This window comes from Capra hircus, chromosome 11 (assembly GCF_001704415.2).
Source record: "Capra hircus breed San Clemente chromosome 11, ASM170441v1, whole genome shotgun sequence".
In the NCBI taxonomy this organism is placed as follows: domain Eukaryota; kingdom Metazoa; phylum Chordata; class Mammalia; order Artiodactyla; family Bovidae; genus Capra; species Capra hircus.
In genome coordinates this window covers 70,393,282-70,411,735 of record NC_030818.1, presented here as the reverse complement: position 1 = coordinate 70,411,735, position 18,454 = coordinate 70,393,282, and the positions used below count along the sequence as shown (strand labels likewise).

General features: G+C 43.8%; 1 protein-coding gene across 1 annotated transcript in view; it reads right to left on the bottom strand.

Annotated features, from left to right (window-relative positions):
• Positions 2,668-18,454, bottom strand: part of ALK (anaplastic lymphoma receptor tyrosine kinase) — a 728,920-nt gene continuing 713,133 nt past the window's right edge. Inside the window, exons 26-29 of the mRNA XM_018055482.1 lie at positions 17,817-17,918; positions 6,679-6,813; positions 5,866-5,956; positions 2,668-3,761 (exon numbers count right to left, since the gene is read on the bottom strand). Of these exons, the coding sequence (XP_017910971.1) occupies positions 3,078-3,761; positions 5,866-5,956; positions 6,679-6,813; positions 17,817-17,918 (1,012 nt within the window). The 3' untranslated portion in view covers positions 2,668-3,077. The remainder of the gene's footprint in view (positions 3,762-5,865; positions 5,957-6,678; positions 6,814-17,816; positions 17,919-18,454) is intronic.

Here is an 18,454-nt window from a genome sequence, read left to right as displayed (position 1 = left end):
GATTTTTGGTGGTGCACCCAGTGAATCTGGAGGTAAAAGCCCCAAGTGTTATGGAATAAAGTTAATCTGTGGTTATGTGATATCTTAGAGCTGTAGAGTTTATCAAAAACTATATGGAGAGGCCAGACACTTTAAAAAGAATTCATCAGATTGATTAAATGTCTTCTTGTGTTGCTCATTTTTTAACACTAAGTGTAGCAGAGTCTTCACACTCTTCTTTGGAGCTGAAAGGACTTGGTTCTGGTAGAGTTCTTGCTACTGTCATCAAACAGCTGACAGGTGAAGCACACTGGGCACAGAAGGGGAGCTGGGAGGACCAGATGGACTAGTGGGAGGGCAGGCGTATAGAGACACATGCCGTCTTTTGAAATTCTCCCCACAATCAACCCAATTCATTAAGGAATTCAGGAGGTGCGAGAGGGAGTGCTTGTGCTTTCACAGTTTATAATCTCCCTGAGGGGCAGGGAGAAAGGGACGTTATTATCCTCATTTTGTATATGGAGACACTGAGGTACAGACAGATCTGAGAACCCATAGATAGCCAGGACGCACATCCTAACTGGACCTGAAGAATCTGGTCTTTCAACTACCAAGTAGATCTTACTCTTTCTAAAAAAATAAAAGTTTGTTCCTGATATATTGATCTGCTAAAATATTGAAGTACCGCCTATTGATAAACTAGTCATTCCTCACAAATTGTCAGTTTCCCAATGGAATGATTATGAACTTATGATGAGCTTCTTTATAGATATGGAACATGAATAATTATACTAGCTTATGGCTTAATTAATGTAACTTCTACAGACTTTAATTGTGCCTGTCCATGTTCTAGGTGGAATTTTCCATCATAATTGATAAATATGTGAGTCCATAGCATCAGTATGAATTGCTGGAGCCATATGGCAGGAGTGCTGATACCTGGGCGATTAGCAAGTTAAATGAAACATCTTGAGGTCATCATATCTCAGTGTGGAGTTGTTTATTATCCATGTATACAGGCTTTTAAGACTGGACTACCATTTACATGAAAACTGATACCAATAAAGACGATTAGAGAGAATCAACAAATCAATCTCCGTGGTAGTAAGGCACAACCTGAAAATGTAGTGGATGTGTAGTTTTTAAGAAGAGAAAAGAAGAAGATTTTTCCCTTGTTAATGAAAGAGTTGGCTATTTAACCACGTAGCATGCTCCCTGTTTAATTGGTTACTGGTGTCACAAATATGAAGTAAAATTGTTCTTGTTATGACTGTTGCTCTGTCATCCTTTTAGGAGGATATCTTTCAAAGTGTGATTCTTGAACACCTTCAGGTGGTTTATGAGTTAATGGTTATATAATTAGACTATTTACTTTGTGCCGGGCATGAGCTAAAACTTTATTGATACAAGTATTTAGAGATGAATTCATTGTTGAGATCTTCATGTGTGTCCAATGAAGATACTTTTGGCAGTCAGGAAGATAAAGAAAAGCGATTTCCAAGGTATCTGAGCTTCTCAAGATGTGAAGAACTACTGACTGGGCAAGGCTCTGCCATAGGGGAATCACACTCACTGGTCTGGTATTGGCTTAGAACAGAATGGCCTTGAGTCCAGATGAGACTGTTGATGCAAGTGGAGTTGAGAAGGCAGGGCAAGGTGGATAGACACAGTCCTTTTGCTTGGGAATCTTTAGTGCTTAACAAGTGATAAAAAATGCTTTTGTCCCAAAGTGAGGTTCTGGCACAGCTACCACCAGAAATGCAACTGGGAAAGAGAATTGAGGGGAGCAGAAAGAAAGAGATGAAAACTTTCTGATAAAGCATCAGCGCATATGTCTGTGTGTAAGATTTAACAGATTCCCAACTTGTCTGCAATGGAGATAAATTTCACGTGTGAAAACCAAGTTCAGAACTCTCTTTGTAACATGTCACTACCAACCTCAGCACTTCACGTGTCCCTTAATTCCTTCACTACATGTCACCCAGAGAACAAAACTGTTTTACTCCGTATTTGACAGGTATACAGATTATACCTTGTGTTTCAGTCCATTTCTGTTCCCATATGTGCTAGAATCACACACTATTAAGGAGCCGGAACTGGGGTGAAGCCTGGAAGGAAGGATACTGAATCAATACCTCTCCTTAGGACCACTGAAGGGCCTGCTGCTCCCCTGATTCATCTCCAGGAGTAGAAACTTCAACTTGGTAACCTTCATGACTGAAATTGTTAGAAAGTGTGACACTAATGCCCATGAATGGATACATTTTTATGCGTCGATGTATCACTGTTGCTTACATTAAAAAAATTTTTTTTTAAATTATATCATCGGAGTTTATTTTAGTGCTAAGTTTTAAAATAAGTAATTAAAATTTTAAATCTCAAATTTTCAACGCAATAGGAAACCTCACACTCTGCTGTTCACCGTTAGTAGGAGGGTTTTCTTAAGGCTTGAGGTATATTACCAGGATGTTGGACTCTCTGGATCTTACCATCCTCAAAGCGCTTCTGAGTACTTGTGATTCATTCAGGTGAGTGTATACACATTTTCTCTCTACTACTCTAACTATTCACCACATTTTTATGATATGATCGTCGATGACACAGCACAAGTGAAAGCACCCAGCCTCCACAGTGACCATCTAGTGAGTTGTCTATGATTTTTCTTTTCCAAGTAAAGAATGTCCCCACGCTGACACTACAGAGAACTTTATTTCTGTTCCCTCTGCTCTCAAGTGGTCCAGGCCCACATTGACCAGGGGAAAACCTATGACTCCGACTAGCAAACACAGGAGTGGCTAGCTCTGCGAGCGTGGAGCAGAGCACGCGGGACAGGGAAAGAAGCAGGAGCAGGTGGACACCAGCCATCCGTCAGAACCCTACGCAGCCGCGGCCCGGCCTCGCATTGATCGCTCCTCTTAATGAGATGTTCTCCTTTTGCAAGACTGGGATGAACGCGTGCTCCGAACCTCTAGAAGCAATTTGAAAACACAGCTTTTGATGTGGCACTTCAAAACAAGTTGGCACAGAATGAAGAGTGACATTTGGTCAGTGGTTTGCGGAGGAGCCGTTACCTGTCCCTCCCCGGGCCGAGCTGGGGCTCAGGGCGCAGGCTGGCTCTTGGGCGCGGGGTCCTCGTAGCGGCCCGGGCCGGGGGCGGCCTCCGGGGGGAAGCCCTGCTGCTGGTAGCCGTAGTTGACGGTGCCGCACGGGAAGTGGCGCAGCCTGAACAGAGGCACGTCCCGCAGGCTGGCGGTCAGCGCCGACGGCTCGAGGAGCAGCGAGGCGCCCGGGCGGCGGGCGGCGGGCGCGGGCGCCGGGACGGCACGGGCGCCCTCGCCGCCCGGGGGCCCCCGCTCGCGCTGCTCCTTCTTGGCCGGTGGAGTGTTCTTTTTGGTGGGTTTCTCTGTAAACCAGGAGCCGTAGGTGGGGTTCCAGAGGCTGGTGGGCTTGTTCCTGGAGCCCTGGACTTGGGGCAGCTCCGAGGGCGGGTTGGACTGCGAGAAGGCCATGTTGACGTGTCCCCCGTCCACGGCCGGCGGCCGGGCGCCGCCTCGGACACAGGCCTCCGCGGCCGCGGGCTTCTTGCCGGCCTTGCCGGGCGGAGCCGAGGGCAGAGCGGCGGGGGCGGCCGGCTCGCGGCCCTCCTCTCGCTTGGCCTGGGCCGCCGAGACCAGGAGAGGAGGGATTCCCTCGGGGTCCTGGGGCCTCATAGGCACCTTCTCCTCCTCTTCCACGAGGGGCCCGTATTCAACCGGCAAAGCGGTGTTGATCACATCTGGGTCCTACAGGCGGGAGAGATGGACGGGTGGAGACTTTGAAGCACAAGCCAAACGTGTGGATGGGAAGATAACCTTAGCGATGATGTCATCCAAACTTACTTCACAGATGAGGAAACCATTCAGGGTTTACTGGGAATATATTAATTTGTAAGCACGGGAGAATAAGAAGCACATGCGAAAACGTCATTTCGTAGAGGAGAGGCGCTGTTACAGAAGAGCGTGCTGGGACAGGGGGCCCGGAAGCGGCCGCACTGCTTGGGGAAGGGGAGTGGACTCAGGAAAGAAAGGCTTTGCAGAGACCAGCTTTAGGCAAAACTTACAGAGGAGTGGATTCAAAAAATTATAAATTAGTTTTTAAAATGGTTACCGTCTGTTCCCAGTGAAGTGAAGTTGCTCAGTCATGTGTTAACTCTTTGCAATCCCATGGACCCCGTAGCTTACCAGGCTCTGGCCATGGAATTTTCCAGGCAAGAGTACTGGAGTGGGTTGCCATTTCCTTCTCCAGGCGAACTTCCCGACCAGGGGATCGAACCCAGGTCTCCCACATAGCAGGCAGATGCTTTACCCTCTGAGCCACCAGGGAAGCCCAGTTCCCAGTGAAATACTTACAAAAAAAAATCTGCATGTTTGACTTCAAAATATGTCTGTTGAGAGTGAAAGGAGGGGAGGAGAAGGGAGGAAGGACACACCATGCTGGCTGACAAGGTTAACCTCTGGTTCTCCCAGCATTTCCCTCACCTTTGGATGGAGGCTGCACTTGATCATAACGTTTCTGGGTTATATCATCACTTCCATTACATATGCTGATATCACAATGCAGTGGTTTTTCAACAAGTCTGGATCTGATGAAACCCAGGAAATACTGATGTGCTTTGAGGAAAACCACTTACAAAATCAACTCTGTGCTAGATCATTTTTACAGCGACAGACTGATATAGAAAAGCAGAAGGCAGTTGCTAGAGATTTGAGGAAGATTTGTGGAAGAAAGCTTAAAGTTGGGGAAACTTAATCCTGTACTATTTTGTGCAAATTGGGAAAACCATTATTTCCGTTTAATAGAAAAGCACATAGGTCCAGTATTCATCAGTAAAAAGTTTAAGCATAAAAAATAACTACCTTCTAATTCTATCTGCTTTAGTCTTTCGTTCCTTCCCTATTAATTATTAATTTCTAGAACGAGTCATTCAAAATATGCTTGTACAGAGCTCCCAGCTTTTAAGAGGGATCTTATGTACTTTGGAGAAGAAAATTACTCCAAAGTATATGTACTTAAGTGGATGCATCCCATTAATATTACAACATAATAACCTAAAAGCCACTGAACATCAAGTTCTCTAAAACAAAAAAACCCCGAATAACTTGAGTCTATATAGATAAATGCCTTCTGAGCTCAAAGAACCCAAAAGAATGGAATCATGAGGACAGGAGATGACTCCAGTGTGAAAATGTGTAGGTCTATTGCCACAACTAAGAGGAGAGGGAATTTAGAGAGGTAGTGGTTTGTTGTCTGACTTCTAAAAGGTTCTCCAGAATCTGATATCCTGGCAGAATGAGAGGCAAAAAAAGAGGGAAAGAAAATTCACGCAGCCTGGAGGTGAGAAGTGTCGGCTGTGAAGGCCCCTGAGACCTTGAAGTAAGGGAGCACACCCCTCCACCGAGGACGGTGCAGACATGGAGGAAATCGGGGGCCGGGGCTCTCACTTGACGGCCTCCACTCTTGAGGAGGTAGAGGGCATAGTCATCTGCTGAAAATGTACCCCATTTCTATTAACATCAAAACAGGAAACATGCAGTCCTTACTGACAGAAGTGGGAGTGGAATCTGGACAGGGACCAGCAGGACTGCGGGAAGCTGCGTGGCTTGGACAGACCCTCTCCCAGCTCAACTCCTCTAAGCGACAGCAACTAGTATTTGTTTACAAAACAGGCAGACTGAGATACCACTCATTGTACTTATAGATAATTAACATTGGTCTTTAAGAGCATAACTCATTTCTCCTGGCTGGTGTAACTATTATTTCACATTTTGGTATTTGCCATCTTCAAGACTTTTCCATATAAATACTAGCTGAAGGAGGTGGCGGGGTGGGGGTGGGGGATGTGTATACCTGAGTGCAGTATTCAATCCTCTCCAAAATTATGGCAAAGTTGGGCCTGTCTTCAGGCTGATGTTGCCAGCACTGGGTCATTATCCGGTATCTAAAAGAACACGGGCATAAATTAAAATCAAGAAAAATGGGATGAAAAATACATTTTTTCCCCCTCAGTGCTTTTCTAATGGGACTGGAATAGCACTGTCTTCTAGGGTAGGGACTCATCTTGCCCCCGTGTTTGCACGTGCTGCCCTCTGCTGATGGGCAGGGTGTGAAGGTATCATACAGGGCTCGTTTGTTCCATTCCTGGATTAAGGTCACGTCTGGGAAAGAATATTCTAACTGTATTTCCCGTCTTGTTTGTGGGAACGAGGTGAGACAGATCAGTTCAGTTCAGTTCAATCGCTCAGTCGTGTCTGACTCTTTGCGACCCTGCGGCCTGCATGGAGTCCATGGTGAGACACATAAGACCGCAGAAAACCCAGGGAATAGAGATACTTCAGGGAGACTCAAGACCTGTGGAGTACGGCAGCAGGGACGAGTCCACAGCACAGACCTAGGAGGTGCCTGAGGTGAGTGAACCTGGTGAGTCCACAGCCTCCGTCCAGACAATGTCTACCTTTTGGGGTGTGGCATTATTGCTGTCAAGGGGCAGGAAGAATAAACCATCTCATTGAAACTAGAGGCACACTCCTATCTTGGGGCATATTAAATGAGGCCAGCCATCTGTTCCTTCATCTTGAAAATCAAAAAGCATATGTGGCTGCAGATATTTTTTGAAAAGGAAAATTGTGCTTAGTAAATTGTAGAAAATCCTCAGAGTCATACACAGGCCCCGGGCAGTTCTTAGGTGGGTCCATCCGTCCTCCACTGGTGACGAACTCCAGGACTTCCTGGTTGCTTTTGCTAGGGTATGGCATGTATCCAAGAGAGAAGATTTCCCATAGCAGCACTCCGAAGGACCTGCACACAGGACGGGAGGTGTGGGTGTGGGCGTGCACACACACACACATACAAATACATTCACAGATGCTCATACACACACACATGCACACATGTAAACACCCCGACACACATACAGAGACGTATACGCACACACAGCGACATAAACGTGCACATTCTCACGGACACACACACACATGCACACATAGAAACACCCCGACACATACAGAGACGTATGTATACGCACACACAGCGACATAAACGTGCACATTCTCACGGACACACACACACACATGCACACATGGAAAATTTTAATTGCTTAATTTCATTTTTCCACAATAAAATTTTTAATATGGAGAAATAGAAAAGAATGAAAAAGTAGCCACAAGTGAAGATCCATAAAAGGATAACCAGCATGTTGTCTCTTCTTTACAGATTCTGGGCTTAGAATTTTTTTACATAATTGCTGTGATTTTTTTTTTCTGGCAAATCCCATTATAGCATAAACATTTTGCATGCTAATACAAACACTTTTATAAACAGAATTTGACATAGCTATAAAAAATTCCACTGAGTAGTTGTGCCATAATTTGCTGTATCATTTCCATATTGTTTTCAATTTTTAAAGTATTTTAAAAACATTGTGATGAACATCTTTATACATTTTTAAAAGGACAATTTCCTTAGAATAAATTTCCTGAATTTAGGACTAGGATAATCTAGTAAAATTTAGGATAAGAATAATCTAGTAAAATCTAGGATAATTCTAATGGAATTACTAGATCAAAATAATATGAACGCAGAAAAATTATTTCTGCTTATTGCCCATGTGACTTTCCATTGCATTGCTGATCATCAACCAGCACTGTGCATCAGACACTTTTACCAACACTGAGTCTTCTTACTAAAAATGAGAACTTTTGCTGATTTTTAAGGTAAAAAATGGTAGATTATTTTAAATTATGATTATTGATTGGATAATTAACATGGTTGAATGTGTTTGTTAATTCACTCTTTTTCCTGTGAATGTTTCGTGTTTAACCTCATATAACCACCCTAAACCACATATTTTATTTTGATTTATAAACATACTTTATCAAAGATGTTAATCTTTTATTCAAAGTTCAAACACTTCTATTAGTTGCTTTCTAATTTTCCTTGTTAGCATACCAAAGATTTTTATTTTTATGTAGTTGAATCTATTTGAAAAAGTTCTGTGATTTTGTCCATCTGTTTCAGAGATTGTACAATCCTCTCTTTACCAATGACTAGAGGAATGTTTGCTATTTTCTTCCAGTTGTATTAATATTTCTTTTTTCTTTCTTCTACATCCAGTTGGAGTTGAGTTTGGTGTAAAGTGTGAGGTAAGGAACTCATTTCATTCGCTCCTCTAAAACCACTGTTTAACACTACATATTCCCCAAATAATTTTCTCATCAACTATTGGCTTGTGAGTAAGACAGGTCTGTTCCAGGATATCTATTCACTTCATCTATTTGTCTGCTTCTTGCATCGATACCATTTTCTTTTACTTTATTTTTTGGCTGTGCTGAGTCTTCATTGCTGCACGCAAGCTTTTCTCTAGTTGCGGTGCACGAGCTTCTCACTACACTGGCTTCCCTTGTAGAGCCGGGCCCTAGAGCGTGGGCTTCAGGAGTTGTGGCACACAGGCTTAGTTGCCCCTTGGCATGTGTAAACTTCTTGGACCAGGGATCGAACCTGTGTTCTGTCATTGGCGGGCAGATTCTTAACCATTGTGCCACTAGGGAAGTCTCTTTTACTTTTTGTGTATTTATGTTTTAATATCGAGTAGGGCATTTTTCCTTACTTCTCTTTAAAAAAGAAATGTATCAGATTTCTCAAAATCAAATCAAATGTATTTTGATTTCTCAAAATCAAAAATACAAAAAAATGTATTTGACTTGTTTTAAATGAACTTTAAAATGATTTCTATTGTATTTCAAAATCATCTCCTTTGATATTTTGACTAAAACTTTAAAACATTTAATTTCATAATTAGGTTTTTTTTTTTTTTAGCAAAAAAAGGGCTATCTTTGTTTTAGTATCTGGTTGCAGTTTTCTGATGTAATATTACCTCAAAAATTTACGGAACTATAGCTCCTCTGAAACTATAGCGCTTGAGAGTCACTTGGACTGCAAGGAGATCAAATTAGTCAATCCTAAAGGAAATCAACCCTGAATATTCATTGGAAGGACTGATGCTGATGCTGAAGCGCCGATACTTTGGCCACCTGATGCGAAGACCCGACTCTTTGGAAAAGACTCTGATGCTGGGGAAGATTGAAGGCAAGAGGAGAAGGGGATAACAGAGGATGAGATGGTTGCATGGCATCACCAACTCGATGGACACGAGTCTGAGCAAGTTCCGGGAGATGGTGAAAGACAGGGAAGCGTGGTGTGCTGCAGTCCATGGGGTTGCAAAGAGTCAGACATGACTGAGCGACCGAACAACAAGAGCGTCTCTGGGCTTCCCAGGTGGCACCAGTGGTAAAGAACCCATCTGCCAGTGCAGGAGACTTAAGAGACGTGGGTTTGATCCCTGGGTTGGGAAGATCCCCTGGAGGAGGGCATGGCAAGCCACTCCAGTATTCTTGCCTGGAGAATCCCATAGACAGAGGAGCCTGGCAGGCCACGGTCCACAGGGTCCCAAAGAGTCGGACATGTAGGAAGTGATTTACACAAAGTACTTTTACTGACATCATTTCAGTGAACTTTCAAAGATTCTTTTGAGGAGAATTAGGCAAAGATAGTTTCTATATTTTTCAGGTGAGAAGGCTGCAGCAGAGATTATTATACAGTTAATTTAAGACAGACTGGAATACGTTATTAGATTTCTTGATTCAACTAACTACAAATTGCCTGGTTCATATATTATTCCTCTCTGTTTGGTGGCCTTTCTGCCTCCCCCACAAGGCAAAACAAAACAAGCAAAATCATGGATGAAAGTAAGTAGCAGGGCTTAAAGAACCCCGGCAGTATGTTTTCTGCCTATCTGGATAGTTAGGGAGACAAACTGGAGTATTCTTTGAGAGAATCATTGTATGGATTGCAAATAGATGTTTATTTTCTTAGCGTTCGAGGGAGTGAGAAGTCATGTTGGTTACAGAACGCTGATAATTTCAGGTAAGTAATGTTGTGAGTGCAGCACTTCCACAGCATCATCTTTCAGGATTTGAAACAGCTCAACTGGAATTCCATCACCTCCACTAGCTTTGTTCGTAGTGATGCTTTCTAAGGCCCACTTGACTTCACATTCCAAGATGTCTGGTTCTAGATTAGTGATCACATCATCATGACTATCTGGGTCGTGAAGATCTTTTTTGTACAGTTCTTCCGTGTACTCTTGCCACCTCTGCTTAATATCTTCTGCTTCTGTTAGGTCCATACCATTTCTGCCCTTTATCGAGCCCATCTTTGTATGAAATGTTCCCTTGGTATCTCTAATTTTCTTGAAGAGATCTCTAGTCTTTCCCATTCTGTTGTTTTCCTCTATTTCTTTGCATTGATCACTGAAGAAGGCTTTCTTATCTCTTCTTGCTATTCTTTGGAACTCTGCATTTAGATGCCTATATCTTTCCTTTTCCCCTTTGCTTTTCACCTCTCTTCTCTTCACAGCTATTTATAAGGCCTCCTCAGACAGCCATTTTGCTTTTTTGCATTTCTTTTCCATGGAGATGGTCTTGATCCCTGTCTCCTGCACAATGTCACGAACTGCATTCCATAGTTCAACTCAGCAGTGGCCACAGGACTGGAAAAGGTCAGTTTTCATTCCAATTCCAAAGTAAGGCAATGCAAAAGAATGTTCAAACTACCACACAGTTGCACTCATCTCACATGCTAGTAAAGTAATGCTCAAAATTCTCTAAGCCAGGCTTCAGCAATACGTGAACTGTGAACTCCCTGACGTTCAAGCTGGTTTTAGAAAAGGCAGAGGAACCAGAGATCAAATTGCCAACATCTGCTGGATCATGGAAAAAGCAAGAGAGTTCCAGAGAAACATCTATTTCTGCTTTATTGACTATGCCAAAGCCTTTGACTGTGTGGATCACAATAAACTGTGGAAAATTCTGAAAGAGATGGGAATACCAGACCACCTGACCTCCCTCTTGAGAAATCTGTATGCAGGTCAGGAAGCAACATTTAGAGCTGGACATGGAACAACAGACTGGTTCCAAATAGGAAAAGGAGTATGTCAAGGCTGTATATTGTCACCCTGCTTATTTAACTTATATGTAGAGTACATCATGAGAAACGCTGGGCTGGAAGAAGCACAAGCTGGAATCAAGATTGCCAGGAGAAATATCAATAACCTCAGATATGCATATGAACCACCCTTATGGAAGAAAGTGAAGAGGAACTAAAAAGCCTCTTGATGAAAGTGAAAGAGGAGAGTGAAAAAGTTGGCCTAATGCTCAACATTCAGAAAACGAAGATCATGGCATCCGGTCCCATCACTTCATGGGAAATAGATGGGGAAACAGTGGAAACAGTGTCAGACTTTATTTTGGGGGGCTCCAGAATCACTGCAGATGGTGACTGCAGCCATGAAATTAAAAGACGCTTACTCCTTGGAAGAAAAGTTATGACCAACCTAGACAGCATATGCAAAAGCAGAGACATTACTTTGCCGACTAAGGTCCGTCTAGTCAAGGCTATGGTTTTTCCTGTGGTCATGTATGGATGTGAGAGTTGGACTGTGAAGAAGGCTGAACAGTGAAGAATTGATGCTTTTGAACTGTGGTGTTGGAGAAGACTCTTGAGAGTCCCTTGAACTGCAAGGAGATCCAACCAGTCCATTCTGAAGGAGATCAACCCTGGGATTTCTTTGGCAGGAATGATGCTAAAGCTGAAACTCCAGTACTTTGGCCACCTCATGAGAAGAGTTGACTCATTGGAAAAAAACTCTGATGCTGGGAGGGATTGTGGGCAGGAGGAGAAGGGGATGACAGAGGATGAGATGGCTGGATGCCATCACGGACTTGATGGACGTGAGTCTGAGTGAACTCCGGCAGATGGTGATGAACAGGGAGGCCTGGCGTGCTGTGATTCATGGGGTCGCAAAGAGTTGGACACGACTGAGCGACTGAACTGAACTGAACTGAACTGAATGTTGTGAAATTTAGCAGATAATCATGCAGGATACTCATTAACATTTGAATTCCAGATAAACAAGAAATACATTTTTAGTATTAGCATATCCCAGTTGGACTTCCCAGGTGGCGCTAGTGGTAAAGAACCCACTGGCCAGTGCAGGAGACACAAGAGACGAGGGTTCGATCCCTGGGTCAGGAAGATCCCCTGGAAGAGGGCATGGAAACCTACTCCAGTAGCCTTGCCTGGAGAATCCCATGGACAGAGAAGCATGTGGAGCTTCAGTTCACGGGGTCGCAGAGAGGTGGATGGGACTGAAGCGACTTAGCACACATTCATATCCCAAATACTGCATGAGACATACCAAAAAATTATTCATTGTTCATGTGAAATTTCATTTTAACTGGCCATTTTGTATTTTATCTAGTAATCCTACAGATCAGGTAAACATATATTTTGTATGCCAATTTTTTTTTAATCACTGATAAGGTAAGCCTGTCTCAAATAGGAGCCACAAGGCCCAAAGCTTTGCACCGAAGCATTCAAAAATCAAATAAGACAAATATTAAAAAAAAAACCCACATTGTTTCTTCTGATATAAAACCTGCTCTTCCTAAAATTATAGAAATAGCTTGAGTGATTGCAGATGAAATTATCTTAGAAATTTGAATCAATAAAGATAATCTGATAAAAAAATTTTAAAGTCACATTGTGCCTGGAAAATCCCATGGATGGAGGAGCCTGGTGGGCTGCAGTCCATGGGATCGCGAAGAGTCGGACACGACTGAGCGACCTCACTTTCAATTTTCACTTTTCACTTTCATGCATTGGAGAAGGAAATGGCAACCCACTCCAGTGTTCTTGCCTGGAGAATCCCAGGGACAGGGGAGCCTGGTGGGCTGCCGTCTATGGGGTCACACAGAGTCGGACACGACTGAAGCGACGTAGCAGCAGCAGCAGCAGTGCTATGTTTATCAGCCTTTTAAAACTCACATCTCCTGTGTCTCCTGCATTGGCAGGCAGATTCTTTACCACTGCGCCACCTGGGAAGTCCCATGATATAAATAAACCACAATTTTATTTTTCCATCCTCCCCTTGAGTGACAGTTAGGCTATCTTTGCTTATTCTTTATTGTAAACAATGCTGCAGATGAACACTCTACCCAAGTCTCTCTAATTCAGGCACTTAGATTGCTGGGTCATAGGATATGCAATGGAGAATGCAATGGCACCCCACTCTAGTACTCTTGCCTGGAAAATTCCATGGGCGGAGGAACCTGGTGGGCTGCAGTCCATGGGGTCACTAAGAGTCAGACACGACTGAGCGACTTCACTTTCACTTTTCACTTTCACACATTGGAGAAGGAAATGGCAACCCACTCCAGTGTTCTTGCCTGGAGAATCCCAGGGATGGCGGAGCCTGGTGGTCTGCCGTCTATGGGGTCGCACAGAGTCGGACACGACTGACGCGACTTAGCAGCAGCAGCAGCAACAGCAGCAGCAGCAGCAGCAGCAGCAGCAGGATATGTAAGTGCTTGGTGCTCTGTGATGACTTCGAGGGGTGTGATGGACAGGGATGAGAGGGAGGTCCAGGAGTGAGGGGATCTATGTATACATACAGCTGATTCACTTCGTTGTATGGCAGTAACTAACACAGCATTGTAAAGAAATTATACTCCAATTAAAAAAAATTACACAGTTAGCCAGATTACTATCTGTACCTGGAGAGGTTAGGTGGGTGGTGCTCTAACTTGGGTGCACATGGAATGACCTGAGGATCCCTTAAGATGCAGATTGTTGGACCCCACCCCCTAGAGTTTCTGCTTTATGAGGCCTGGGGTGGGATTGAGAATTTGAGTTTATGACAAGGTCCCAGGTGATGCTGATGCTGTTGATCAGAGGACCACACTTTGAGACCCACTGGGTTTGGGTAAGTCAAATCTCAGTGGCTTTGAACAACAAAACCTCTTATGCACATTATCAAAAAATGGACCAGAGGAGGGACTCTGATCACCGTGGCTCCTCTGTCTTCTGACCTTATCTCAATGCAAGGCTTTCAGAATCTGGAGGACTCTTGCCCGTTTTCTTGGTTTCCCACGTTGCTGTTGAGAAATTCAATTGTTTGGATTTCCTGTCTCTCATCTCTGATAATTTTTTACTATGATTTTATTTGTATCCTTGGAAACTTTTTACCACCTTGATCACCATCGGTCTGGAGTTTCACAATGATGTGTTCATGTGGTTGCTCTTTTTATTCACAGCACTTAGCACTTGCTGGATGCTTTCATTCTGAAAACGTATGTCCTTCTGGGAAATCTTCTTGAATTATTTCTTTGATGTTTTTATTCCCTTCATTTCTGCTCTTCATTCTTTCTGGGACTCCTATTTGTCAGCTAATTGGGTCTAATGGTCTAATCCTTTTAAACTGTCTTTCCTTTCCTATCTATCCCATCTATTTATAGTCATTTTATTTTCTAGAAGATTTATTCAACTCTGTCTTCCAATTTTTCTATTACTTTCACACATCTATTATCATCTTTTTAAAAAAAAACTTTATTTTCTTAAGAACAGTTTTAGGTTGTGAAGAAATTATGAAGATAACACAGGAAGTTCCCACATGCCTCACACTCAGTTCCATGGTTAGCATTAATGTGACACATTTGTTACAAGTAATGAGCCAATATTAAGGAATTATTATTAGCTAAAGCCCATAGTTTATTCAGGTCTCCTTAGCTTTTGCTGAATTTCCTTTTTCTGTTCTAGGGCTCCATAAGAATATTACTTTATGTTTAGCTGTCATGTTTCCTTAGGCTATTCTTGACTTTGGCAACTTCTCAGATTTTCCTTGTTTTTGATGACCTTGACAGTTTCAAAGAATTCTGGTCAGGAATTCTATAGAATGTCATATCAGGATTTGTCTGTTTTCCTTATGATTCGACTGGAGTTAATGGGTCTGGGGAGAAAGACCTCAGAGGTTAACTACCATTTCATCATATGTCAAGGTACGTGCTGTCAACATGATGTACCGCTGTTGATGCTGACCTTGACTGCCTAGCAGAGGTAGTGTCTGCCAAGTTTCCTTCTTCCCCCTGCTTTTCCCTCTCTGTGCTTTTTGAAAAAAAAAATGCTGCTGGGTGCTGGCCATATGGGCTCCAGGGAACTAGACTCCATCTCCTTGAAGGCTCTCTTATCACATATTTCTATCCAGGAGCTTTTTCCCTAAGAACATTTAAAATAATTAAGTAAGTAATATTTGGCTGCACCAGGTCTTAGTTGCTGCATGCAGGATCTTTCCTTGCGGTGTGCAGACTCAGTCTTCGCGGCACACGGGTTTAGTTGCCTCTTGGCATGTGGGAGTTTAGTTCCCCAACCAGGGATCAAACCCGTATCCTCTGCATTGAAGGCAGATTCTTAACCACTGGACTGCCAGGGAAGTCCCAAAAACATTGTTTTAAATAATCCTTTGTCCTTAAGATTATGGTTACAATAATTTAACTTTCCAAGGATATTATTTTCAAAAGTTTTCCTAAACTTTCTGCATTCTTCTCCCTCCAAGTTCCTTTGCATATGTTTGCTTCCTTCAGATCAGAATCTTTTCTCAAGTATCTGTGGATTCTTGGCTCTCTATTCATATATTAAGATTGGAACCCGGCAAGATGGGAAGCTCTGTGTAGGTGAGGCTTACTATCTGGTGGGCAACTGACTTGCTTGTTTCACAAGGGGCCTTCGTTTCCTGGCTGCTGTAACAGCGTACCACAGACTTGATGACTTAAGACAACAGAAGTTTTTTCCCTCACAGTTACGAAGGCTGGATGTCTGAAGTCAGTATTGAGAGCTGAAAGCGAAGTGTATGCGGGACCACACTGTTCCTTGCCTCTTCCGGCTTCTGGAGGCTGCTGGAACGTCTTGACTTGTGGCCACATCTCTTCAACCTCTGCCTCTGTCCTCTGGGTGTGAGGCACATCTCCCTCTGCCTCCTGTGAGGCACTGGTGACGCAGACTCCTTCTCCTAATGAGGGTTTCTGGGATGAGAGCCTGATACCATCGGAGGGCCATTTTTCAGCCCACTAGCACTTGTGATGTCTAAAGTTTTTCTCTGCATGGGTCAGTTCCTTCAGTGAGAATCTTCTGATCTCATCCTGCCTAGCTGCCGTGTGCTCGGCACTGAGGGGAGAAAGGAGGCATGCGCCTTTAAGTGGGCAGACTTCTTAAACTCTACTATATCAGCTTATGGTAGAGAATCTACCCTTGCTGATGTCTGATATCCCCAAGGTCAGAAAGAATTAAATTCTTCAGAGAGGGAACCCCTAGCCTTGTGTGATGGTAGAGGAGGGGCAGAGGTGAGGGAATGATCTAGTTACTTTCTAAACAGATCTGTAACTCATTTTCCTATCTGCTGCACCTCTACTTGGAGGTGCTGGCACCTTCCATTCCTGGGTCTTTCTGGGGCTCCTGACCAGGCAGAGTGAAGCAGGCTACTTCAAGATGGACGTAGGTGTCAACTTTCTAGTCTCGTAAGTAAGGGACCAGGCTTCTCTGGTGGTTCAGATGGTGAAGAATCCATCTGGAATGCAGAAGACATGAGTTTGATCCCTGGGTTGGGAAGATCCCTTGGAGAAGGGAAGGGTTACCCACTCCAGTATTCTGGCCTGGAAAATTCCATGGACAGAGGAGCCTGGCAGTCTACAGTCCATGGAGTCACAAAGAGCTGGACACGACCTAGCCACTAAGCACACACACACAAGTAAGGGACCGTTTGTCTGTAAACTTTCCAGTTTCCAAAACAGTGTCATCGTTGTCTGTGTCCTTGTGGATTTTTATGCAAAAAAGATTCCTCTGTGAATGTGTGTATTTTGGGAGGGAACACAGGTTGACTGCCATTTAAAATTATGTGTTGCTCTAGTAGGAATTATGTAAAACAGTATGGAGAGTGCTCAAAAAATTAAAAATAGAACTACCTTAAGATCTAGCAATCCCACCTCTGGGGATACATCCAAAGGAAATAAAATCAGTATTTTGAAGAGGCATCTGCACTCCCATGATCACTGCAGCATTACTCACAATAGCCAAGATATGGAAACAACCTAAATACTGATGGATGGATGAATGGATAAAGAACACGTGGCATGTATTTTACACACACACACACACACACACACACACACACACACACACACACAGGAATATTATTCAGCCTTAAACAAGAAGGAAATTTGCCATTTGCAACAACAGGGATAAACCTGGAGGACAGCATGCTGAGTGAAATAAATCAGGCACAGAAAGACAAGTGCCACATGACCTCACTTATCAGTGGACTCGCAGAAACAGAGAATAGAATGATGACTGCCAGGGAAGGAGAGGCTAGTCGAGGAGTACAGGTCTCAGTTTTGCGGGATGAATGATTTCTGGAGATCTAATGTGCAGACAGTGTTTTCCAAACTGATTTGTAGCTGCAGATCACCATCACTGATATTCCTGTGCTGATAATAATTTCTTTATCTCTGTTATTCTGTCAGTTGGAGAATTTCATTGATCATTTTTCTAATCTTAACTCAATGTTGCATTCCTGGGATAAATCCAACTGTGTTATTATGTTAAAAAAAATTACGTGTGGCTCTGTGTGTGGTCCACCAGCCTGCAGTAGACCACACAGCCCGGGAATTTGTGAGAAATGGAACTTCTCAGTGACCTCAGACTTCTTAAATCCTAAGCTCTCAGGGTGGGGTCCAGCATTCAGTTGTGTCTTACCAAGACTTCCTGGTGATTCTGATGCTCTGTTGATGTGGGCCCTGCTATAGAGGTATGCTGTCTTCTCTCCTATCCTTCCACAAGAGAGTGTGGCCTCGTTTGACTCATGAACTCTACTTGAAGGCTCATGGTGAGACCTGGATGAGGGCAGCAGAAAGACTCACCACGTGTCTGTTTTAGAAGTAAATATTCCTTCCATGAAGGCCTCCGGGGGCATCCACTTGACTGGCAGCATTGCACAGCCTCCCTTTCGGTAGTAGCTTGCTCTGCAGGGAGAAGAGAGAAGACTCGGTTCTGGAGATGGCTCTGAGCCAGGTACCTTGAGAGAGTGGCAAAAAGCAAGGTCTATGAACTGAAATTAACGAGGGGCTCTTGTGGTTCGGGGGGACAGCAGGGGACACAGATCATCTAGTTAACAACCTTAGTGTCACTTAATAGGAGACGAAACAGCCTGCCGGAGGTGTGAAAGAAAAGATCTATGCAATGGCTAAAATACCCGCTAGCAGATGGTTAGATTTCCCTGATGGATTTTGCTTACTGTAACTCACAGTGAATACCATTACTCCAGCCTTATGAGTATAGTTCCTGATGATCCACGGTAATGCGAGATACGCAATGGGAGGACTCAGAGCAGGGCTGGTGTCCTACTAGTCTGGGTCCTCCTCGGCGCTCACACAGCATCCAATTCAACACAGGCACGTGACTCCAAGTGCTCTAGGTGGCTGGTGGGAAGCTGCTTCCTTTAGCACAGCCCCCAGGGAAAATACAGGCCTGTGGTGGAGCTGGCGTCTGAGGGATGAGG